The 24,815-nt window shown below is 49.0% G+C and overlaps 1 protein-coding gene across 6 annotated transcripts in view; it reads left to right on the forward strand.

The window, feature by feature from the left end:
- Positions 1-24,815, forward strand: part of ATP11C (ATPase phospholipid transporting 11C) — a 60,928-nt gene that overhangs the window by 29,667 nt on the left and 6,446 nt on the right. For 5 of the 6 annotated variants that reach the window (XM_061359705.1, XM_061359704.1, XM_061359702.1 and 2 more), the window contains exons 7-28: positions 1,310-1,413; positions 2,308-2,358; positions 3,225-3,289; positions 3,830-3,911; positions 4,263-4,413; positions 5,176-5,373; positions 6,211-6,372; positions 6,684-6,841; positions 7,702-7,773; positions 8,582-8,655; positions 9,309-9,412; positions 9,989-10,170; positions 10,669-10,932; positions 11,638-11,812; positions 12,479-12,581; positions 14,566-14,711; positions 15,067-15,126; positions 16,142-16,269; positions 18,620-18,755; positions 20,205-20,270; positions 21,316-21,419; positions 22,879-23,032. In XM_061359705.1, the coding sequence (XP_061215689.1) occupies positions 1,310-1,413; positions 2,308-2,358; positions 3,225-3,289; positions 3,830-3,911; positions 4,263-4,413; positions 5,176-5,373; positions 6,211-6,372; positions 6,684-6,841; positions 7,702-7,773; positions 8,582-8,655; positions 9,309-9,412; positions 9,989-10,170; positions 10,669-10,932; positions 11,638-11,812; positions 12,479-12,581; positions 14,566-14,711; positions 15,067-15,126; positions 16,142-16,269; positions 18,620-18,755; positions 20,205-20,270; positions 21,316-21,419; positions 22,879-23,032 (2,739 nt within the window). The remainder of the gene's footprint in view (positions 1-1,309; positions 1,414-2,307; positions 2,359-3,224; positions 3,290-3,829; positions 3,912-4,262; positions 4,414-5,175; positions 5,374-6,210; positions 6,373-6,683; positions 6,842-7,701; positions 7,774-8,581; positions 8,656-9,308; positions 9,413-9,988; positions 10,171-10,668; positions 10,933-11,637; positions 11,813-12,478; positions 12,582-14,565; positions 14,712-15,066; positions 15,127-16,141; positions 16,270-18,619; positions 18,756-20,204; positions 20,271-21,315; positions 21,420-22,878; positions 23,033-24,815) is intronic. The other variant, XM_061359707.1, reaches the window with a different exon arrangement.

A 24,815-nucleotide genomic window follows, 5' to 3' on the forward strand; every position in this document is an offset into this window, starting at 1 on the left:
TTTTGAGTCCAAGTGCAGTGTGGGATTGCTGCATGAAGCACTGCAGTGGGTTTTCTTCTTGCTTTCTGGATTCCTGTAGGTGACTGGGAGCTGTCTCCTGTTTCTTGATGAGATGAAGAGGAGTTTGAAGGGGAAGGGCATAGAAAAGGCAGTGCTGTTTGGGGAAATAGGTTTAACGTGAGGAACCAGGGTTTGCTGCACAAAAGGGGTCAGGGAAGCACGGCCCAAACTTCATCTGCACTGGTATCTGCTGGCCACCTGGTGGGGATTTTTGTGGTGTTTGGGGCATGTCAGGTCAAAGATGCGGGAAGGATGCCTGGTTGTGAAACCGGAGCAGAGCTATAGAGGGGATCTTGTCAGGGCTCTTTGAAGCACAAATCGTCAGTCATAGGTTACCTAAAAGAACATGTTTTCTAAATACATTAAGGGACCCAGGGTGCAGAGATTGTGGAGTGGAAGCTTTCAAGTACTACTCAGTAATTGCACAGCATCCATGGTGACAGCAGCATCAACCCCCCCCTCCAACAAGGGCAGGGTTTGGTACGGGGCAGAGCTTTGCATCACGTTTCACAAACCCCATGGTTTATACCAGGGGCATTTCTGTGTTTGTGTCTCTGCCTCCCATACAAAAAGCCAGGCAGGCTCCCACACCAGCACAAGGGTGGGCGTTGCTGATGCCATGACCACAGTGCGTGGAGCGTAACGGTCCCCCGGGGATGCATGAGAGGGGGATGCGGCCGTAAGGAGCGGAGGAGCTTTGTGATGGATTTGTTGCTGGGGATGGATGGAGGCAGCCTGCCGTGCAGCCAGTGTGCCTTGGAGCTCTGAGTAGCTCCTATAAATAGAGCCCGGGAGGCAGCGAGCGGATCCTTTGTGGGCTTTCCAGTTAATTGTGAGAGATGAACCTTCGCAACAGCGGCTGCTAAAAATAGGCTGGAGTCTGAGAGCGCTCTGCCTCGTCCCTGTGCGCCTGAGCTGCTGTCTGGATACCCTCAGGAGCATTGGATCGGTGGTCCCCGGGAGACCCTGTGCCCTGGGGGCACCTGCAGCATCACCCCACCCTAGGGACAAGCCAAAGATGCTCTGCTTGTGGAGCACGCCTTCCTCGGCAGCTCCTTCCTGCTGTGGTTCCTTTTAAACTTACAGACTTCAGCCTATCCCTGAGAGATGCTCTGTGGGAGCAGGGTGAGGGTTTGGGTGAGCTGCTGGTGCTGACAAGGCTTTGCTGGTGGTGTTTTAAGTAATGGGGTATAAAACGTGGGGATTGGGTTGCTGGGGGCTTGTGGTGATGCTGTGCTTCTCTGCCCAGACTCACTATGCAGTGCGGGATACCACTGTGCTCTGCACGGATGAAGCCATCGACACCCTCACTGCTACGATTGAGTGTGAACAGCCACAGCCTGACCTCTACAAGTGAGTCTGCCTGTCCTGCCCCTCCGGCCCTGCACCTGCCTGGTGTCATCTCCCCACAGACACCTGAGTACCACCAGTTAGGGCATCTAATAATGGGGGAATGGCTTTAAGATGAAAGAGAGGAGATTTAGACATTAAGCAGAAGCTCTTCCCTGTGAGGGTGCTGAGGCGCTGGCACAGGGTGCCCAGAGAAGCTGTGGCTGCCCCATCCCTGGCCAGGTTGGACACAGGGGCTTGGAGCAAGCTGCTCCAGTGGAAGGGGTCCCTGCCCATGGCAGGTGTTGGAACTGGGTGAGCTTTAAGGTCCCTCCAACCCAAACCAGTCTGGGGTTCTGTAAAGTTTCAATTCAACAAAGCAAAGGGTGTTTTCATCAGAGACCAAAAGGTTCTCAAGGCAGTGATAAGCTGCCAGGTTTCTCCCATATGAGGATGGTGAAGTGGACACTGCACTGCTCCAGGGCTTGGTTCCTTCACAGCAAAACCTCCCTGCTGCAACACTTGGCATGATGAAATGATTTATTCTTTGTTGGCTCAGCTGTGGTCATGGTCCATGTGCCCATCCTCAGGCCACTCTGCTTCCCGAGTAAAATGCACTGGGATGAATGACTTCCAGGATAATTGGTTCTTGTGGTTAAATCCCTTGAAGGAGGGTTGGTGGGTTCTGTGCTCTGTAATGGGGATGTGCTGGGGTGCACTGACATGGTCAGGCACTGCTTCTGCTGCTGGCTATCCCTGGCCATAAGGGCTGTGTGGCTTCTCCCTTCCCTGCGCGCAGCCACGCTGCTGAAGCACTGAACTCTCAAATGCACGTGTTTGTGTTTGCTTCCATCTCATTACTTCTGTTTAGTGTGTTTCTAGTGTTTGTAGCACAAGCTCCTCGTGTTTTTATTGCAGGTTTGTTGGAAGAATCATCATCTACAGAAGTAACCAAGAGCCCGTAGCCAGGTTGGTCTTGCAGCCCTCTCACTGGCCCTCCTCAAAGAGGTTGGGCCTCCCCATGGAACTTCAAGGATCTGAACTTGTGCCGCCATCATTAGGGTTTTTCTTTCACCCTAAATGGTGGCTTTTACTTTAACCACTCCATGTATTTCATTACTAAGGGAGGCCTGTAGTCAACCTCTCCACTTACTGCCCTGCTGTGATTTGTTTGAGCCCCTCTTGGGGAAGCAGTGCAGGACCATCGGTAATGTCCTCCATGCTGGTGGGGAACAAATCTACCAGGCAATTGCCAAATGCTGATATTCAAAGGGAAGCAGAAACTTAAACTTCACAGTGTTTCAGGTAAAATACAAGCAAATTATGTTTGTAAGTCACCAAACCCCAGAGTGATGCTGGCTGTGATTTGTGCCGTGGTTTGTCTGTCTGGACCCTAGAAGCAACAGAGGGTCGTGGGTAGGGGTTTCAAAGAGAAATGAAAACATGAACGGGAGCAAAATAAGCCATCAATTTTGGTGCCATTGATTGGCTGTGTTAGAATGGACAGGTTTTTGAGGGCTTCCAAATCTGGTTTTTATGTAAGTATGGAACATGTGAGATCTGAACATTCGGCACATATTCCTCAAAAGCCTCTCTGATAATCTCCTGTTAAATCTGGAACTTTGAGCACCAAGAATAGTCTGTGTGACATAAAATGGAAATATAAGTATATAAAGAGAGAAAGAAACTCAAGCAGTGCCCAATTTAACACACAGATCCAGTAATCGGGTCTAAAAAACATCTGTTTAGCTTTATGGTCTATCTCTGGGTCTAAATTCTAAAGCAGTTTGAATGTCCTATGAGTGATGTAATGCTATAACTTCTTTTACATTTAGGTCTTTGGGTCCTGAAAACCTGTTGCTGAAAGGTGCTACCCTCAAAAATACCAAGAAGATTTATGGTGAACAGTTATTATTATATTTATTTACATAGTTTGGATAAATAATGGCAAATGTAGATGTCCATCACTAAATCTGGAGAGGAAATGCAGCTACATTTGGTATGCAAGCTGATAGCAAAGGTGAAGGGGGGAAATCAGGAGGTGCTGGTTGTATCTGCAGTGCTGCCAAGCTGTGCAGGTTGTGTTAATACACCTGAACAAGCTTTTCTTGTTACCTGAGATGGGAAAAGCAGGGAGTTGATCTCAAATCCTTCGCTGAGAATGTGCTAGGATCACAGTCCCAGACACTTGTGATTGAGGATGATGCTGCTAGGGAAGACTGATGGCTTTTCTGACTGTATGTGGCCCATAGGCTCCTGCTCAATGCTCTGGGATATACACAGTTACATTACTTAGCAGCCTTGGAGGTTTCTGTAGCTGAACAGAAGCCTTTCTAAGACTTGAGTTTCATGTAAGTGCTGATGCCCCATACGTGTAAATGCAAGCTGGGTCCGCCTGGGGCTGCAAGTCCCTTATGAGCCCTGCTTTAATACCCTGTAGGAGTTGCCGTCTATACTGGAATGGAAACGAAAATGGCTTTGAACTACCAAGGGAAGTCTCAGAAACGATCTGCTGTAGAAAAGTGAGTATTTCTCATCTGCAAAAGATGGGTAAAGCGTTTGGGTTTGGGTTTCAATGGATGACTTGTAGAGAAATAATCCCCTAATCTGCTGCCTTTTGTTTCAGATGCTCTCTGATTGCATAGAAAATGTGTGTATTTGATTAAGTTATCTTTCAAGAAGCTGCATCGCTTAATAGCTGTTATTTAAGGGAAACAAAGTTAAGAGATGTTAATATACATGAACTGACCCTGAATATCAAAAGCGCTTGTTCTGTAATTCCCTTCTTAAAAGGAAGTCTTGTTCCTGCTTCTTTGCATGGTTTCCTGCATAAAAATAGCTGCAAGAACTGAAGGAAGAAACCTGTTTTTCAGATCTATCAACGCTTTCTTGATAGTGTATTTGTGCATCCTATTGAGCAAGGCCACTGTGTGCACCACTCTAAAGTATGTGTGGCAGAGTAATCCCTTTAATGATGAGCCTTGGTACAACGAAAAGACTAAGAAAGAGAAGGAGACGTTCAAGGTAAGGGGATTTGCGTTTCAGCCCCTCCTCTGGCTTTATATGGGTGGGTTTATTTAGTGTGATAGAGTCTGTTACCAGACCAGTGAGCCCTGTGGCTGTTGTTTCCTTCTGTCTCTCCTGCTCTTTGTGTTGCTTTCCTGCCTCTCTCGTGTTTGTGCACTGCAGTGCTTGCATGGAGCAAGGCAAAGCATAAATACTCTCTATCATAGAAACACAGCAGGCAATTTAACCTGGATCCTTATCTGAACCCGAGCTATCTTTGAGCTTTGAGTAGGCAAACTTGAATTGGGGTCACGTCAAGCAGCTTCCTCAGCTTGCTGAGACACAGGCAGTCAAGCCTGAAAGAGTGAGTGGAACTGTATAGAGATTGGTTATTTGATGGATTATTGAGTAGGATTTACAGGGATGTCACTCCATCAGTTGTACACTTGCCGTAGCTTGCTCCTTGTTCCTATTGCTTGAGATCAGAATGAGCCTGTACTCTAGTGTATTTTGGAGGGGAATATACTTGAATAAAACATCATTTGATCACTGTTAAGTAGTGAGGTGCACTCTTGTGTTCTACCCTTGTAGATCTGCAGAAGACAGTGAGATTTCTGCATCAAAGCAAATTGGAGTTTGGCTTTGTATCTTAGCTGTATTTTCAGGTTGTCTTTTTCCATTTAACCTTAGAGAAAAGCTCTCTAAACCCCCAGAGGTGTTGATGTAAATCACCCTGAACGGGCACCGACTGCATCATCTTCTCCCTCTTTTCCATCGCAGGTCCTGCGGATGTTCACAGACTTCTTGTCATTCATGGTCCTCTTCAATTTCATTATCCCAGTCTCCATGTATGTTACGGTGGAGATGCAGAAGTTCTTGGGCTCCTTCTTCATCTCCTGGGACAAGGAGATGTATGATGAAGAAATAAAAGAGGGGGCCTTGGTGAACACCTCAGACCTGAACGAAGAGCTTGGGCAGGTCAGAACATGCTGTTTGCATCTGCTTGGGTGAAAACGTCCCCCCTGATAGAAGCTTTGTTGTAGCAGCCCTTTGTGGTCCCCTCAGGGCAGAGCTTCAGCCGGTTTGGTGGCACTTTCCATTTAATGTGATTCCACTCGCTCCATGAAACGGATAAGGTTATAAATAGTGCATGAAAGAGCAGGAATTGGGTCATGCCAATTGTTTCCATATTGGGGAATATCGGGCACAGGGCTCTGCCTGTCGGGATGGTTTTGCTTTCACTGCCTCAGTTTGAAGATGAAAACCCTGATGTCTCTTCAAGGACTAATGAAAATTGCATGCTCAGAGAGATGTGCATGAGACAGCTCAGGCTTCCCTTTCCTTATCTGCATCAGGAGAGGGTCTGTGTAGTGCCTCCAGCTTCTTGTTTGCCTTCAAACGCCATAAATAAGTATTTGGAGTAGCAATTACCTGATTTAAATGCAGCACCAACATGAAGCCCCCAAAGGAGGCAGCAGACCTGCAGCAACAGCTATAGAAGCACTAGGACCTATAGCAAAGGACCCAATAAAGAGGATGAGGGGAAAGAGATGAGCATAGAAATGGATTTCAGTCTTCAGGCACCTGTGAGCTGGAGAACTAAAAGGAGCTGCTCTGAGGAGCAAAGTAGTAGAATACACAGTGGTGTAACTCCTATTGGGTGTGTTTTGGAGGGGCCAGGTTAGGATAGCAGCAAAGTACCCCCCACCATTGGCAGAGGAGCAGTAAAATGCCTCAGGCTTGCTGTTTTGGGGGGCTCCTTGTCTGGTGCATGGCTCTGGGGTGCAGTGGGGCAGCCTGCTTGCTTGCTTCTAGGTGGAATATGTCTTCACGGACAAAACTGGGACTCTGACGGAGAACAGCATGGAGTTCATTGAGTGCTGCATCGATGGGCACAAGTACAAGGACTGCATTTCGGAGGTGGATGGCTTCTCTCAGACCGACGGACCCCTAAAGTACTATGGCAAAGCAGAAAAGGTAGGGAATGTGCGTGCTGATGGCTGTTAGGGGCCTGTGGCCGCCTCCTGGCTGGGTAAATACAGCCAGAAGAGTGGGTGTTGGTGATGTGGTTTTAAAGCGTGCACACACCAAAAGCACCACCAGGGGCTGTGAGGTGGGCTCAGTGCGTACATCCCTGGTGGCTGGACAGAGCCTTGAGTGCCATGGTTTAGGGTGAGGTGTCCCTGCCTATGGCAAGGGGTTGGGACTGGATGATCTTAAGGTCCTTTCCAACCCTAACTAGTCTATGGTGTTAAGCTGGTAACAAGGCCTCCTTTCCTCCTGCCTAGAGCCGTGAGGAGCTGTTCCTGCGAGCCCTCTGCCTATGCCACACTGTGCAGATCAAGGAAGCAGACCAAGTGGATGGGCTGATGGGGCAACCAGAGCGCAAATACACCTACATCTCCTCTTCCCCAGACGAGATTGCGTTGGTGAAAGGCGCGGAAAAGTAAGGATATGAAGGTGTTGGGATGTTCATTCCCTCTCTCTGGTGAGGGTTATATGAAGGAAGTAGGCCCCTTTCCCCAGTTAAGACCATAGTGCTCTATGGGAAGCACATTGTGATACCAGCACTGGGCCTGACCCTCAGCTCTGTGAAGCAATGTGAGCCTGTGGGTTTAAATGAGCTTCGTGTAACAGGGATGCTCTGCAGAGGGTCTTCGCTAAGCAGCTTCTTGGTGCTGCAGAGCCTGGCTGGGGCAGAGGCTCCTTTGGTGGAGCCCCCATAGCCATGTGTTTTAACCCACAAGAAACAGGGAACAGTAACTGTGTGCATACTGCAGCCAGCTTGCATCCTTGATGTGCAGTGGGATGGGCTGTTGTTCCCAAACCCACATTGCAATCCTGCCAAAGATGCTCAAGGCCAGCTTGGATGGGGTTTTGATCAACCTGCTCTAGTGGAAGGTATCCCTGCCCATGGCAGGGGGCTGGAACTGGATGAGCTTTAAGGTCCACACCAACCCAAACCACTCTATGCTATTACCAACCCTTAGGTTTTAGACAGAGCCTGTTGCAGCCCTATGTACTTGCTCATGGCTTGTAAATCTACTGGAGACCCAGAGGGCTGCACCCAGAGGCTTTCAGCATCTGTGCACTGCGATGCCAAGCTCCCCCAGGTCATGGCAGTGCTGCCAGCCCATCATAGCAGGCTCTGCATGGAGCAGGCAGACATCCAGTCAGGCTTTTTAGCTCGGGCTCCCTAACTTCATCGTTCTGTGCTGTGCAGGAGGTGAAATGAGAACGCTGTGAATGTCTGACCTGTGCCAATGGGTGTTTTCAATGTTGTTCTGTCCTTTTGTTTATTGACAGGTATGGTTTCACTTTTCTAGGACTCGAAAATGATTTCATGAAAATCCGAAACCAAAAGAACGAAACTGAAATGTAAGTGCTGGGGGTGGTGGTGGTGATGCTGCTGAGGAGCAGGGCTGCTTGTGCTGCACTGCCTCCCACCCAGCCTACATTGAGCGTGGTCGATGTGGCCAACCTGGCAAGGGCAGAGCTGTTCCTTTGTGAGGGTTGTTGGACCATGCTCACCTGCCCCAGCACTCACATCCCTTTCAGAGTGCAGCACAGCAGGGTGCAGGCTGAAAGGTTTTGCTTGCTAAAAGCAGCTGGTGGCTTTAGTGGTGTCTAAATTCAGGTCTGCAGTCTCTTGCGTGTATCTGTCATCCATACCCCGCTGTGCAAGTGGCTGCTGGGATACATGGGGTGGTTGCTGGCCTTATGGGGCCTCACAGCAGGGTGCTATAACCCTGAACTGTGTGATATGGCTGCCATCCCTTTCTGAGCTGACAATAATGAGACTCCCCCTCTGCTCACAGCTTGGGGGACATCCGAGGATCACTGACCTAATCCAGGCACTTCCTGAGACCTTGCCTTCCCAAGCGAGTTTCACTTCTTGCTGCCCTTATAGTGGAACTCCTTGTTTGACTGTCGGAGGCAGTGTCTCTGCCCTGCAGTACACGGTGCTGCAGCCTGGGCTCAGTGCACTGCTGGGCACCAGCACCCTCAGCCCCATGCTCAGAGCAGCACCGGGGGGCTTTTGACTCCACTTTCTTGTGCAGTAGCTGTAAAAAGCACATTGCCCAGTGTGGGGGGTACTGATTCCTGCAGCAAAACTCAGTGATTTTATGTCTTAAATAGCTGGTTCTCTTCTACTGAGACTAAGCTGCTTGATTTTCTTCTGAAGGTACCAACTTCTCCATGTGTTGAACTTCGATCCTGTCCGTCGCCGTATGAGCGTCATTGTGAGAACCACCACAGGTACAGTTAAAATGCATTTGTGGACTCATACATGTGTGCATATGTGCAAATATAGACCATATCCTTTACTGCTGTAACCCAGAGGCAAAGCTATGTGGTTTTCTAAGCTGCTCTAAGTTCTGTAGTGGGGCTGGTTGGGATAGAGTTGATTTTCTCCATTGCAGCCATTGGGGACCAGCAGCAGATGACGGGGGGAGAAAGCTGGAAAGCTGCTGCTGGACTTGTTCCAGCCTGAAAGTACAAATACATGGGGGGAGAAGTGAGACCCATCCCCTAAGTAGGATGGGATTTCATGGGGATAGGAGACAGAAACTCAGAGGTCACCATCCATCTCAAGTGTCAGGCCCAAAAGGTTATAGGATGCTGGGTTTATCCTCCCTAGAAAGGTTGCCAGAGTTTCTAAATAGGAAAAACTAAACTGCTGTGTGCAGCCTGTTGAAGAAAGCTTGCTCAGAGGCAGAAGGGACAGCCCCATGCCCAGCCTGAGGGCACGAAGGCTTTGCATAGGTTAGTGTAAGACCACTGGGCTTCCAGCAGTTCTGCCTTTAGTCCTGCCAGATTTCCTCCCTCTGCATCACTTGCTGGGGCTATTGAAGCTGTGAAGTCTCTCTACAGCATGTGATGGCTATAAACTATTTATAATTTGCTTTTAGGGAAGTTGCTTCTCTTCTGTAAAGGAGCAGACTCCTCTATTTTTCCAAGGGTGCAGCAAGAAGAAATCCAACAAACAAAAGTCCATGTGGACCGCAATGCTATGGTGAGCACGTGGATGGAATTTGGCTGGCTCCTGGGGTCAGGAAAGCCTTATTCCAAACATAGGGATGTGGCCTTGCTTTGGAGGGAAGTGTTGAAAATCTGAGTGTCACTTCACATTGGTTTGAAGCCAGGCTTTTTTCCCTTTCTGTTTCGTTGGCCTCCACCTTTAGTTGAGCTTTGGTTTACTTATATGGTCTCCATCACGGTTGTGTCCAAGCATCTCCCATGCCAGTTAAAAATAGACATAACAAGAGCAGGCTGTTTACTGTGGGGGGAGAAGTGCCTGGTCCCAGTTGTGCTCCCTGCTCTCCCTGCTGGATGCACGCTCTCAGCACTGGTCCTTCTCTCTGCCATATTAAATGCACATAATAATCATAAGGTTACTCTGATAGGGAGAAGTTACTGTATAAACACAGAGAAATTGGTCTTCAAGCCACCAAGTTGTCATTGCTGTCAGGGTCAGTACTGCCAGGAAGCACTGTGATGGTGGAGAAAAGCACTAACCCTGAAGTGGGGAGTGGAGAAAACCTGCTTTTAGAGCATTTGTCCACTTTATTTTCCCTCTTTCCCCTACCAGGATGGCTACAGAACGCTGTGCGTGGCCTTCAAAGAACTCACTCAAAAGGAGTATGACAAAATAGACAAACAGCTGAATGAAGCAAAGATGGCTCTGCAGGACAGGGAGGAAAAGATGGCAAAGGTTTTTGAAGACACAGAAGCAGACATGCACTTGATTGGGGCTACAGCTGTAGAAGACAGGTAAAGAGGTGATCGTCACCACCAGCACTGTGGTGTTGCTGCGGTGGAGCTGAGCATCCAGGCGGATGCTGGAAGTGTCCAGGACAATTAATTACTCCATGGCACAACCATTACACAGTGCCCTAGTTGCTAAAATTGGCTGGTGTAGTAAGAATTAGGATTTATTAATGAAACTACGGAAGTACTCGAGCTTCTAGAGGGTGAATTAAGCACGCAGCGTTAATTTGCACATCAAAACAGATCCCGTTTCGCTTGCAGATGTAGTAACTGCATGTGTAAATTAAACTCTTACTCTTGACTTGAGGTCTGGCAGTGTAAAGCAGTGATTGCTTCTTTTGACTGCAAATAACAGCTTGGGATTGCTGACTTCTAATCCTTATTCCTATGGCAGTGGTCTCTCCAGCTTGTCTTGAGCTGGTGTTTCCTACCTGCAGAGTAAGGGTTCTGTGGATGCAGCAAGGCCCAGCCCATGAAGTGATGCTTTGCTGCTTCTCGCAGGCTGCAGGAGCAGTTGGCAGAGACGATCGAAGCTCTGCACGCAGCTGGCATGAAGGTCTGGGTGCTGACAGGAGACAAGATGGAAACTGCCAAGTCCACGTGCTACGCCTGCAGGCTCTTCCAGACCAGCACCGAGCTGCTGGAGCTGACGGCGAGGACGGTGGGCGACAGCGAGAGGAAGGAGGATCGGCTCCATGAGCTGCTGATGGAGTACCACAAAAAGCTGATCCAGGATGTTCCCAAAAGCCGGGGGGGACTGAAGAGGTGAGTGAGCAAGAGGACGTGGCACATGTGTGCTTTGGGTGTAGATGCAAAGCCTATAGAGAAATAGGACCGTGTTATGGCCCTGGGGACCGGCTCCTTCACTCTGCTCATCATCTCTAGTGATGGTTGGCTTTGAACTTAGTTACACAGTTCCATTAGTAAAGGGTGCCTGTTAAATCCAAGCTTTTTAAGATTGCTAAATGGGATGGGGTGAAGATTAATGCAGAAGTGATTCTGGAGCAGCTCTGCTCTGGAGCCAGGCTGAGAGCTGGGCTGGGTCAGCCTGGAGAAGGGAAGGCTCCTGAAGGGGAGACCTTAGAGCAGCTCCAGTGCCTGAAGGGGCTGCAGGAAACCTGGAGAGGGGCTTGGGACAAGGGATGCAGGGACAGGGCAAGGGGAATGGCTTGAACCTGCCCGAGGGGAGACTGAGCTGAGCTCTTAGGCAGAAGCTCTTCCCTGTGAGGGTGCTGAGGCGCTGGCACAGGGTGCCCAGAGAAGCTGTGGCTGCCCCATCCCTGGCAGTGTTCAAGGCCAGGTTGGACACAGGGGCTTGGAGCAAGCTGCTCCAGTGGAAGGGGTCCCTGCCCGTGGCAGGGTTGGAGCTGGAGGAGCTTTGAGGTCCCTTCCAACACAACCCATTCTATGATGCAAGCCGCTAACTTCCTGAAGTCTGATATTGTTTCAAGCATGTTCCTTGCATTGCAGAAGCTGGACTTTGACCCAAGAGTACGGCCTGATTATAGATGGCTCAACACTGTCGCTGATACTGAACCCTTCTCAGGACTCCGGTTCTAGTAATTACAAGAACATCTTTCTGCAGATCTGCTTGAAGTGTGCTGCAGTCCTGTGCTGCCGGATGGCTCCCTTGCAGAAAGCACAGGTATTCACGCTGCTTTTAATGGGCTCAAGCACATCATTGTGTGGTGTGATGCACCTTTATTCCATCAGCTGGGGCTTGACCTGATCATGATCACCTAGGGCTTCTACAGCCTTATGTGTAAGCCTCATCTGAGCTTGGGAGTGTGATGGGAACATGTCAGTCTTTCAAATGTAAACCCTTTGTTTAATATGCCTGCAGGAAGCCACATACCCAAGCCAAGCAGAATTAAGCAAATCTCCCTCTTCTTTTTCCCTTTCCAAATTCCTCAAGTGGAGTCCATGACATCCTCGCTCCAGTGGATGGGATCCAAGCCTGATAAGCAGTGTGTTTGTGCCCCTCTTCCACACAGGAGGGTTTCCTGCCCCCCAAAACGCATGAGAACTCCCATCTTTGGGAGAGCAGGGTCTGGCAGCAGGGAAGGGTGGGATGCTGCTGCCTGGCAGTTGTTTTTAAACGCTGTCCTTCATCCCTGTGCAGCTGGATCCTGGCTTCTGCTCTGGCTGGTGACTGGGAAGGAAGTAACAAGGAGGTTTATTGATGGGAACCTTCCTGGTGTTCTTTTGCCTGGTTGTTTGTCCTGGGGGGCTCTTGCAAATGGGGCAGTTGGGGTCTCTGGAGGCTTTTTAACTGAGTGTTTGGTTTCTGCTCTGTCCTTTGTTGGTTTAGATTGTGCGGATGGTGAAGAACACCAAAGGGAGCCCGATAACGCTGTCCATAGGGGATGGTGCAAACGATGTCAGTATGATTCTGGAAGCACATGTTGGAATAGGTAAGACCTGATAACACCCATCTGATGCCTAAGAGCTGTCTGCTGTTGGCTGGGGCTCAGTCGGTGTTTCTGGTTGCACATGGCTACACTGATCCCACTGCAGGGGGTATCATCATGTACTGCTCACCTTCAGCAGCACCACTCTTCATCAGTCATAGCTACAGTTGGCCTTCAAAAACTCTACAGCCAAACTGAAGGTGGTAAAGGTTGGTTGCTGCTCAGAATAAAGGCAGAAGCAGCAGATTGATGCTGGTTACCGGCAGCTGTGGCACAGGCAGTGCAATGAGAGCACCAGACTGTATTAGGATAACAGATCATAGCTGCCAGTAAGTCCACTGGGCACCCCCATGTGTTTCCTGGGGGCTGATGCTCCGCTCTGTTGTATGCCCCATGTGTGTGACATTGAACCACTGGAGACCTCTGTAGTAAAGAAGGGTTGATGGAAGGGAAGGAGCAGCCTCTTTATGTGGGGCTGTTGGAAATGCCACAGTGCCCTCTAATGAATGAGGTCCCAGGGCAGTTGGGTTGGATGTGGCTTTCGAGAGAACAAAACTGCCTTTCTTGAGCTCAGCTCTGTGGGTACATCTGCAACAACCAGGCGTGTGCTGTGAAATAACCAGGCTGGGAGAGATGTGGGCAAGCCCTGGGGAAACCAATTCCTTATCTGTTATTGGGTTTGCTGAGATACGCCACCCCACACTCCTCCATAGGAGCTCAGACAGCTCCACCTAAATACAGCTTGAGAACCTCCAGAGGCAGGTCTGAGTGGTGTGCAGCCAAAACCATGCTGAGGATTGCAGCACGTCAGTGTGTTACTCTCCTGGGGCACTGGGGGGAAATACTGCGTTATGTCATGCCCTGAGACAGTGATGTGAACAAACCTAGGTAGCATTTGTCCAGATTAATCCTTTGCCTTAACATCTTCCCAGGCTCCAGTCCCTCAGGGATTACCCTGTACCACAGCATCACTCCAGATTCCAGTACATTAGGGATTAACGCTATACTGCAGCATCAATCCAGATTCCAGTCCCTTAGGGATTACCCTATACCATAGCATCACTGCAGGTTCCAGTACATTAGGGATTAACCCTATACTGCAGCATCAATCCAGATTCCAGTCCCTTAGGGATTACCCTATACTATAACATCAGCCCAGATTCCAGTACATTGGGGATTAACCCTATACCACAGCATCAGTCTAGATTCCAGTATGTTAGGGATTAACGCTATACCACAGCATCAGTCCAGATTCCAGTACATTAGGGATTAACCCTATACTGCAGCATCAGTCCAGATTCCAGTACATTAGGGATTAACGCTATACCACAGCATCAATCCAGATTCCAGTACATTAGGGATTAACCCTATACCACCGCATCACCCCAGATTCCAGTACATTAGGGATTAACCCTATACTGCAGCATCAGTCCAGATGCCAGTCATTTAGGGATTACCCTACACCATAACATCAGCCCAGATTCCAGTACATTGGGGATTAACCCTATACCACAGCATCAGTCTATATTCCAGTATGTTAGGGATTAACCCTATACCACAGCATCAATCCAGATTCCAGTACATTAGGGATTAACCCTATACCACAGCATCAATCCAGATTCCAGTACATTAGGGATTAACCGTATACCACAGCATCAATCTAGATTCCAGTCCCTTAGGGATTAACCCTATACCACAGCATCAGTCTGGATTCCAGTCCCTTAAGGATTACCCCTATACCATAGCCTCAGTCCAGCTTCCAGACCCTTAAGACTTACCCCTATACTGCAGCATCAGTCCAGATTCTGCTCCCTTAGGGATTAACCCTATACCACAGAATCAGTCTGGATTCCAGTCCCATAAGGATTACCGCTATACCATAGCATCAGTCCAGATTCCACTCCCTTAGGGATTAACCCTATACTGTAGCATCAGTCCAGATTCCAGTCCCTTAGGGATTAACCCCTTGCCGTGCTTCTGTCTCCAGGTATAAAAGGCAAAGAAGGACGCCAGGCTTCCAGAAACAGTGACTATGCTGTGCCAAAGTTCAAACATTTAAGAAAATTGCTACTAGCACATGGGCATTTATACTATGTGAGAATTGCACACCTTGTACAGTATTTCTTCTATAAGGTAAGGGGCTGTGTGCAGTTTATGCCTTTGCTTATGCTATGCATTACTTCAGGAAGAGAAACAAATACTAAACAGGATCATGTGTAGCTCTGTTTTCCTTCCCTGGATCAGGACATGGCTCTGCCATGTGCCTGTCAATTGGAACTACTGCTTACAGGGGAATGTGAGCGTGATTCCCTTCTGCACACAGTAACTGCTCCTTGGGTTAGTTTTGTGCTTGGTAGAAGACAGTGCCCTGATCTGTGTGGTAGCGTCATGTCAGGCGCCAATGGCTGCTGCTGATAGGAACAATGATTTGGCTTTAGGCTGAGAAGCCCTCAGTGCCCTGCTCACGGCCTGTCCTTTGTTTCCCCAGAACCTCTGCTTCATTTTGCCGCAGTTTTTATACCAGTTCTTCTGTGGATTCTCACAGCAGGTAACTTCCAGTGACGTGTGTGTGGAGCCAGGATAAAGAGCAAGTGGCGCAGTGAGGTGTCCTAGCAGAGACTTGGCTCATAGCACCCTCTCCCTTCCTTACCTTGCCATAGAGGACAGTAGGAACTGACCTTATTGCTGAATGCTGTTATCTAAAGCATAACGTGTTTGAGACCCATAGCTGAAAAGAATCTGCTCTCTTTCCTTTCCCATCCGCCACCCAGGGATAAGTAATGAGAGAGGGGTTTAGCTGGTTTCTCACCACCCGATTTTGCTGCTTCTGCTTCTCTTAAATGAAGCTGTTTTCAAAGAAGCCCTGATTTGTTCCCCTGTGTTGCATTTCCCTGCATTGAAAGTGCCTCTTAAAAGGCAGAACAGCTCATTCTTTCGTGACAGCCTTTGAAAAGAGACATCCCAAGTGTCATCACTTGCTTAGTCCAAGTGAGCGTCAGAGGGACAGATCAATGCGGACAGCGGGGTTCATGTGCTTGGGGATGAGAGCTTTGGCCTTTGTGTCAGCTTAATGGGCTTGTTTGGGTTCCGAAGCAATGGTGAGGAAGGGTAAATGATAGGAGATAATTCTCTGCTTCTCTTGGCAGAAGCACTTGCCTTTTTTTCCCCCTCTTTAAAAGAAGAAGCTGTAGTTCCTCTAAACCACTCTAGCCTTTAGAGAGTCCCAGGAGACATCAAGTGTATAAATAGAACCAGCAGCACAAGAGCAGCCACAGGAAAGCTGTGAGAAGGGCTGTTGAATCATGGTTTTGTGGAGAATGAGCTGGAGATGAGACCAGCCAGTTACCAAACTTCCTGGCAATGGGAGCGGGGTGCTGGCCATGCAGCTTGCATTGCATGGAGCATGACCCCTATCAAATGGAACCATCCCATGTGGTTGTGACAAAGGGATGAATCTGTATAGGGTACATACAGAGGCAATAGCTTGAAACTTTAAATCTCTTTATGGGGAGACTTCTAAAGTGGAATTTCTGTCTCATTTGACCCTTTCCTCCTCTTTCAAGCCACTGTACGATGCTGCTTATCTTACCATGTACAACATCTGCTTCACATCACTACCCATCCTGGCTTACAGCCTCCTGGAGCAGCACATCAACATCGACACGCTGACCTCGGATCCTCAGCTCTATATGTAAGTAGCACTGGACTGGGTAAGCCTGTGCACAGCTTGGTTAACCATGGTTTAAGTTGTGTTGGTGCAGGCGTGTGAGCTGGTGTCAGCACCCGTGTTGGTGATGGGGTCACCATGAACTGCAGTGTGTCCCTGCTGGCTCCGTGTTAGAGCTGAGCAATGTCCTGTTTGCTGCCTATTTCTATAACAGAATTTGGTCTGGCCAGTTGCACTGCTGTGTGTCTGTAAGAAAAATAAACTCTAGGTGGAATTCTTCATCCATAGGAAAAATCAATCCATTCACCTTAGCTTTGGGCCAGGCAGCGTGCGCCAAGCCAATGATGAAGCGTGTAATGGATGGAGGGAAGATCTGCCTTTCAGGGGGAAAAGGAGGTCCTTTCAGTTTGAGAAAGACAAATGTTTCTGAAGCCCAGCTCAGGCAGGTAGTTTCTCAGCTTGTCTAAATGGATATCATCCCCCAGGCTTCCCCTCCAAAGGCCAAATCCCCAGATCAGAGCCTGTTACCAGGGGATTCTGCTCTTTGATCCACACACTCGGAGTTTTCTGCTGCATTGCCCAGGAAAAAGGCAGTTTAAGAGGAGGCTGCCTCTCTCTGCTTTGCTGGTTGCTTTCTCCCCTTCCTTGGTTGCAGTGGGGAGAGGATCCAGCCTCCCATGGAAACAGAGGTGCTTTCCGTCTTCCTGCCACCTTTGTCCATGTACTCACACGTGGGTGCAGCCCTTTAGGAAGGACTAAGGAGGATGCTTTTTTAGGGAGGACCCTGTTCGTGCATCCCTGTTGCTAATTCCCTTGATGGGCAACATGCACAGGTTGGGACTGCTTTGGCCACTGCCCTGTGCAAGCCCTGTCACCACCATAAGATGCTCCTCAGCATGGAGGAGCTGTGTGTGGCAGGACCATGCTCAAGCCAAGAGTGATGCCTTTGCAGGGTCAGGGTGGGGAATCAGACATCACACAGCCTAAAGGCATTGTGTGAATGTTACTTTAGGTATGGAAAAATCAGAATGCAACAAGCACTGTGAGGGTAGGAAAGGGCTTGGGTGCTTTTGAAGTGCATGCTCAGATCTGTGATTGATTAGACCTCCGTCTTCCTCCACTTGTATGGCAAAATGCCACCTCTTGTATCTTTAAATAGGTAATTGAATATTGTGTGACATAGACCAATAACAACAGCCCCGTGCGTTGGGCTGGCGACTGATCTCTGGGGTCTGTTCATTGAGGGAAAGCATGAATTGTGCAGGCAGGTAGCTGCAGGTTGAATAGTCATGCCTATGTATGTGCTGCTGAATGCAGGACTGCTGCTGTGTGCAGTGCTGAGCTGCTGCACTGCAGATCTCTAGTCTGAGGGGCTCTAAAAGCCTGTTTACGATGAGCACCGCAGGACTTCAGTGTGAATGCAAAACAGAGCTCACAGAGGGATGTATTTTCTCTCCTTGCAATGCAGTCTGGTTTATCCATGTTCTTTACTCATGCCCAGATTGTGGTATGCTGGAGCACTGTTGCTGCATCATCGTGCATAGGATTCAACAGGGGGTTGGTTTAGAAATTGCAGTTTTAGGAGCCCAGCACCACACCGGTTTGCAAGGTGCATCTTGCTGGGAATCCACGTATTGCTTCAACAGTTAAAGGTTAAAATGAGAAAAGAATGGGGATTTTTGGTGCATTTCTCCCCCATCAATCTTCAGATTTTAAAGAAAGTAATCTGCAAAGATAAAGATGCAGGAAACTTTGACTCCCTCCTGCCCTGATAGCTGCCCCCCGCTCCCTGGGCTCTGCCTGTGGTCCATGCAGAGCTCTGCCCATCGCGCATCCCTTTGCTGCTGCTGCCTCTGTGCCAGATCTCATCCATGCAGTATTCCAAGCCTCCTGCTGCAGCCCCCGTGTTAAAAACACCCTCCAAACGATTCGGGAGGTTATTTTCAGAAAGACACCGCTTCCAGGAATGGGCTTTGCAGAGCTTTTTTCAACCAGGGACTTGGTGCATTCAGCAAAAAGAGGGGAGCACACGATGCATTCGCTGCATCCCATATGGCTGCTGTGGTTTTGAAATTGAGCAGTTGGTATCAGACACCGTGCGTGGTGCAGGGGGTGTGGGAGAGGCTCAGGATGGTGTTAGAGCTGTTCACTTTGGGCTGGGTTTTGTTTTGATAGGGAGAGAATATGCTGAACCTCATACGGTCACTCATGACCAGCAGCTGCTTATAGCAGACATCTATGGCAGGTATTTGTGTTTCACCTCCTTGTCCCCTACAGCAAGGCCTTGCTCCAGAGCTGATCTCCTGGCTGCAGAGGGCTTTACAGCACATCCTAAACGTGATGCTGATGTTCTCATTGCTCCCTCTTTTGGCAGGAAGGTTTCTGATAATGCCATGCTGCAGTGGAGGCCGTTCCTGTACTGGACCTTTCTGGGCGCCTTTGAAGGCCTCGTGTTTTTCTTTGGGGTTTATTTTCTGTTCCAAAACTCATCGTTGGAAGATAACGGAAAGGTAATGCCACCAAAACACACCCAGAGGGGAGAGCGAGGACTGCTGCCTCTGTGCCCTATGCCCCTCTCTACGCCTGGCAGGGAATAGCTACACGCTTAATGTGTGCGGTGTCTCGAGTCTTGTCCGACAGCGTAGCCTTGCTTATGGTGTGATTCTGCAGCAGATGCTTCAGATGAAACGTTTCCCAAATCGCCATGGAAACAGGGCAGAGCTGGTTAAACTCGCTAGGTAAAAGAACTAAGTCTCACACACAGCTTTATTCCAGCCCAGCGAGCTTTGCACAGCCTATTGCATGGTTCCGTGTGATGCCAGGCAATGGCCCAGGGGAGGAGCAGGTTAAAAAAGAAATTGGATTTCTCTTTTTTTCCCTTTTTTCTTTCTTTCTTTTAATTCTGCTGGTTCACTGAGTACAGAGCTAAGCCCTGGTGCAGATGCGGTGTCCTGGGCTATCTCAGGACCCTTTCCCCATGGAAGTGTGCAGTGTGTTATCCCATCTCCATCCATGGGAAGCCTCTTTCCCCCATCTCTTCCGACCCCAGAGAGCACCTTAGGCTTTTTTTAGCAGCAAACACTTGGAAAAAAGCTGATGAAATCCATGCGTCTGCATATGTTGCATCAGTGCCGACATTTATAGCCCCAGCTACATATAGTCAAGCCCCCACATTGTAGATTCAGAGCTTTTCTGTATTCATAGCCATTCAGGTTATATTTACTAGAACATGAAGCACTGATTTGCCCTGCAAACGCCTTCAGAGGTCAAGTCTGTGTGGCACTAAAAGAAGCTGTGTGGTTATGTCCTGTTCTGTTGGCACTTCTGCCTGTGAGAACTGCTACCAGCAATTGTTCATGGTATCCATGTCTGTTTGACTGACTCCTTTTTTGCTCCTACTGACTTGAATTTTTGTTGCATTGTTTGGAAGCTTTTACATTTCACTTTCTGTTTTGATGTATGCATTCAGGTCTTGACAGCCTTTGGTAAGCATCCCTCCCATTCATTGCCATCATTTGGATTCATAGACAGTATCTGCTTTTCTTTGTTGTGCGCAGTCGCTAGTTACCTGCAGCCCAAACCAGATGGCAGAATACACCCTGGTGCCTTCTGCAAACTGAGATGATGAGCACAGGTGTTGCAAGAAAGCAGAAACTGAGTAAATTACCAAGAAATCGTGGCATACAGGTGGTCCAATGACTTGTTATCGACATTGCTGTTAGTAGGAGGTTGTACCTGTCACCATCCCAGCTCTGGGTCCTCCGTCTGTGTGGCACTGCATGGCACAGGGTAGAGTAGTGGGTAGCAATCGCCTCTCTGAGCATCAACACCTCGTAGTAGTTTGCTCCATCCCATCCTTCCCGTCCGGTCCCTGCTTGCACCCCTGTCCTCATCGCTGTTGCTGTGCCTCTCCAAGGGGATGGACCCAGATGCCTGTGGCAATGTAACGTGTTTTCCAGGTTTTTGGGAATTGGACCTTTGGGACGATTGTTTTCACCGTGCTGGTATTCACCGTCACGCTGAAGGTGAGCATCTGCCTTCCTTCTGCAGGCACTTGTAGTAATTTCCCAATGCATGTGGATGTGCTGTCGGATCATGCAGTCAATGTGTTGAAGATGAAGTTTCTAGGACTTCCCACCACTTAAATCTTCTCTTCCATAGAGGCAGAACTTCCTCATTGACCATTTGTGTAGTCTGTGGTCTGTATTCCTGGGCTGTACTACTGTAAAGTATTTATGTCTTAGTTGAACTATTATCCCATTATTTGGCCTCTTTTGAGAGCTTCAGTTGATTGTGGTTGATTTCTCCCCACACTTTTACCCCTTGGCATTCAGTTCAAGCAAGAGAGCAGCAACAGAGACCTTGTGTTTGTCCACCTTGTTTCAGACATGGCTTAAACAAGCACCAGAAGGATCACAGAAGCACATCTGTCAGATAACAGCAGCAAACCTGCTTTGTTTCCCAGAGCATTCCAGAAGGAACAGTTTGCATAAGACCTTACAAAAAGTCCTTTATGTTTGGTTCAGGACAGCAGGTGGTGGCAGGAGGCAATTACAGACCCTGTAACCTTTAGACATCTCTTCCCTGTCACAGCAGAGCTTGTATCAGATTTATCCCATTAAAAAGTGTCAGTTATAGTTAGAACCTCACTGGTTCCCTGTTGATGTTGTGCCAATCTGCATTGAAAACACCTGCACTAACAACAGGGGAGACTGATCTGAGCTCTTAGGCAGAAGCTCTTCCCTGTGAGGGTGCTGAGGCGCTGGCACAGGGTGCCCAGAGAAGCTGTGGCTGCCCCATCCCTGGCAGTGCTCAAGGCCAGGTTGGACACAGGGGCTTGGAGCAAGCTGCTCCAGTGGAAGGGGTCCCTGCCCGTGGCAGGGTTGGAGCTGGAGGAGCTTTAAGGTCCCTTGGTGCTATGATTCTGTGTTCCCTGGTGCACCTGTACAGAGGTTGCTCTTTGGAGAACCTTCACCCTTAACGTGAAACCAGCCCGAGATGTCATATAAATACAATGAGGTGTGCTCTGCATGTAATGCCTGTTCTCTCTCTCTCTTGTTACTCACACAGCTAGCACTAGACACCCGATTCTGGACGTGGATGAACCACTTTGTGATCTGGGGCTCCCTTGCCTTCTATGTGTTTTTCTCATTCTTCTGGGGAGGAGTCATTTGGCAAGTATCTGTTCTTCCTTCCGTGGTGCTTTCCTAGGGGAATGCCCAGCACTGGCTGTGTGGGAGACGTGGCTGCAGCATCCCCTCATTTGGGTTATCCAGTAATTTATGGATGTCAGGGTGTGTGCAGCCATGCTCCTTTCTCTACTGGGAAGGGAAGGGATGGTATCTCCATCCAGTTCACACTAACGGCTGGTGCTGGAGGAGGGCTGTTGCATGATGAGATGGCTGGAGGAGGTCTGTCAGCCTGAAAGCAGATAAAGCCCTCGTTGTCATTGAAGTGCTTGGCTTTGGCAAGAGATGGTTTGCTTTTCTGCCTTTGAGGTCATTTCTGATGCTGAGACCCTTGTCTTTCATTAGGAGGTTTTGGGATAAATATTTCAGGATCTGTTTGTGCATGTAGATGGGAACGAAAGGAAGAACCCATGAGAGATACAGAAGGGAAGGAGCAGATGAGGCAGATGCAGAGCAAGAGGACCCAACACTGGGGCAGCGTAAGAGGGAGAGAATAAGCAGGATAAAAGCACAGATCTTGCTGCTGAAATCCTGGATCTGATGAGGAGAAGGAATTCTCATTGATTTGAAGGCAATCAGGATTTTAGTCTTCATGTCTTGCAAAAGCAGGAAAACAAATAGTATGTTACAAGTACTATTAATTTCCTGTTTTCCATGCTGGAATTAGACGTTCATGTTGGCATTCACAGCAGAGAGCATCTCCCATTTTTCACCTTTGCTTTCCCATGGGCTTGTCCCATGGGTTGTTGGCTAAATCCCTGATCCAGCAGCCTGCTAATAAAGATGTGCAATTGATTTAAACAGTTAAACTGAGGGTCACAGGCTTTGTTTAACTCTTCAGTGTTCCCAACCAACAGATGCAGACCTGAGATCTAACCAGGCTTCTGTGCTGCAATGTGTGAGTGTTCCACTGGTGTGTTTAACTCTCATAGCTCCGTATTTTGGGGTTCATGCACAGCACTGGGGAGCCTTGTCATCAGTCATTTATGAGGCACTTTTCATGAGCATCTGTCAGCTCCTCTCCATCATCAAGGGAGGGAAGAAACAACAAATAACCTGTGGGGACCAAGAGTTTCTGGATTCCCTCTATCAAAAGCAAACCAGAAGCTACAGCAAAGCCCAAAGTTGAAATGAACTGATTTGGTTTTTGACAAGGGGAATAATTTATCTTTCAGTGATAGCAGCAAAATCCAAACCCCTCCACACCCTGGAACAAAACAGATGTGGAAGATGCAGAACGCATCATGTAAGGTGACAGGACCTCCAGCACTAGTGCAGCTGAAGGCAGGAGATGCACTGGTAGCGGATGGGCAGTGTGTGTCTGTGCTGTACCCATCCCCATCTGAAAGGGAGGTGTTATTGCTGATGGTGTGATCTGAACCTGCTGTGATCCTGACCTTCTTGGGGAGTTTGTGTTAACCACAATGCATTTGTATCCTTTCAGGCCTTTCTTGAAGCAGCAAAGAATGTATTTTGTATTTGCCCACATGCTGACTTCAGTTTCCACGTGGCTGGCAATAATCCTGCTGATCTTTATCAGCCTCTTCCCCGAGATTCTCCTGATAGTTTTCAGAAGTATGAAAGAGAAGAGCCATCAGGTAAGGAGCAAGGGGATGTATTTATTGCACAGTATTTTTAGGCTCCAGCACCAGCTGAACCCGTAGCAGCACCGTGCGCCACTCGCACCTCGAGGAAGGCTTTCTAGAGTCTCATCTCACTCTTTCACATGCCAGAAATGTCAGGAAGCTCGTCTAAAAATACTGCCTGTGTATGTAGTGAGGAGAGACTCACTTTCCTTGGCTGCCATCACTGGATGGAAACTGCTGTCTCTTGTGAAATGCAATGTCCCTTTCAAACCTGAGCTGAGCAGCAAACCCCTCTTATTGTGTCCTGCAGAAACTCATGTCAGAGAGCACAGCCATGGTGCTCCCCTTGAGTCTGTCCTCGGGTGTTGGTGCAGGGAGATCAGGGTCAGGTCTTGTCATGTCTGCCCACTCCCCTTAATAACCAAGGGCTCGTACTGTGTTACCCTGCAGTGAGAAGGTCTCCTTCAAAGCGGTCTGGTTCCTTAACAGCTCTCCTCTGCTGCTATAGAGGAGGAGGAGGGCTCGTTTTAGCAGTGGAAGCCATCTCCTGCAAGTTGTTTTTGCTGCTCCTGCAGATGGTGAATGCCAGCAATGCCGGGCTCACCACTCACGCCCTGCTGAGTCCTTCCCTTGCTCTCTGCTTGCCCAGTGGTGCTCAGCATCCCTGCAGCACTGCGCTGTCACCCCAGCCATGCCCCCGCTGCTCCCTGTGCCTGCCCTCCCTCCTGCAGCCCTTCTTTCCCTGCAGCAGCAGCAGCAAGTCCTGCCTTGGGTTAGCACGTGGTGCCTTGCCATTGGGTTTCATGTCCTTAGGCAGTGCTAGGGCAAGGAGAAGGGACAGGGGCCGGTGCTGTTAGTGTGCGATAACCCCTGTGCTGACACCCAGCAGATGCTTTGGTGGCTCCTGGAAGGTAACACAGACCAGCAATGTGGTGCCCAGTGAGGGTGTCCATGTCCCAGGAGACCATGGGAGACCTTCCCAACACTGAGGTTTGAAATAGGCTTCTCCCGTTGAAACTCTTGTATGCTGTGAGGTTTCAGTGCACTTTCCTCAACTGGGATAACTTGTTACCTTGGGTCTTTATTATAAATGATAATAGAATAAGACTGGTTTGGGTTGGAAGGGACCTGAAAGCTCCTCCAGCTCCAACCCCTGCCACAGGCAGGGACCCCTTCCACTGGAGCAGCTTGCTCCAAGCCCCTGTGTCCAACCTGGCCTTGAGCACTGCCAGGGATGGGGCAGCCACAGCTTCTCTGGGCACCCTGTGCCAGCGCCTCAGCACCCTCACAGGGAAGAGCTTCTGCCTAAGAGCTCAGCTCAGTCTCCCCTCGGGCAGGTTCAAGCCATTCCCCTTGCCCTGTCCCTACATCCCTTGTCCCAAGCCCCTCTCCAGGTTTCCTGCAGCCCCTTTGGGCACTGGAGCTGCTCTAAGGTCTCCCTTTCAGGAGCCTTCTCTTCTCCAGGCTGACCCAGCCCAGCTCTCAGCCTGATGCTAACCTCAATTTTAAAAGCCTCAATGCAGTAGTAAAGGTTTTCCTCTCCTGTAACATTCCAAGTAAAACTTTGGCCCAGTGTCTGTGGATTGAGATGTGTATCTGCAAGACAAAAACCCCTTCAAACCATTCAAGTTGAAAGCGATAGAGATGGCTGAAGAAGTGTGGTTGAATTCTTTGAGGCTCCATGTAATTTCCTCCTATTAAGTATGATTTAGTAGTTTCCAGCTTGACACCCCCATTGAACAGGCTGGGAGTGACTTGAGGAGGCTGACCTGGAAGGGTGACCCAGGGGTTTCTG

The sequence above is a fragment of the Neopsephotus bourkii genome, unplaced genomic scaffold (genome assembly GCF_033783945.1).
Source record: "Neopsephotus bourkii isolate Nb327-2 ecotype Australia unplaced genomic scaffold, CSIRO-AGI_Nbou_v1 NB_991, whole genome shotgun sequence".
NCBI lineage: Eukaryota > Metazoa > Chordata > Aves > Psittaciformes > Psittacidae > Neopsephotus > Neopsephotus bourkii.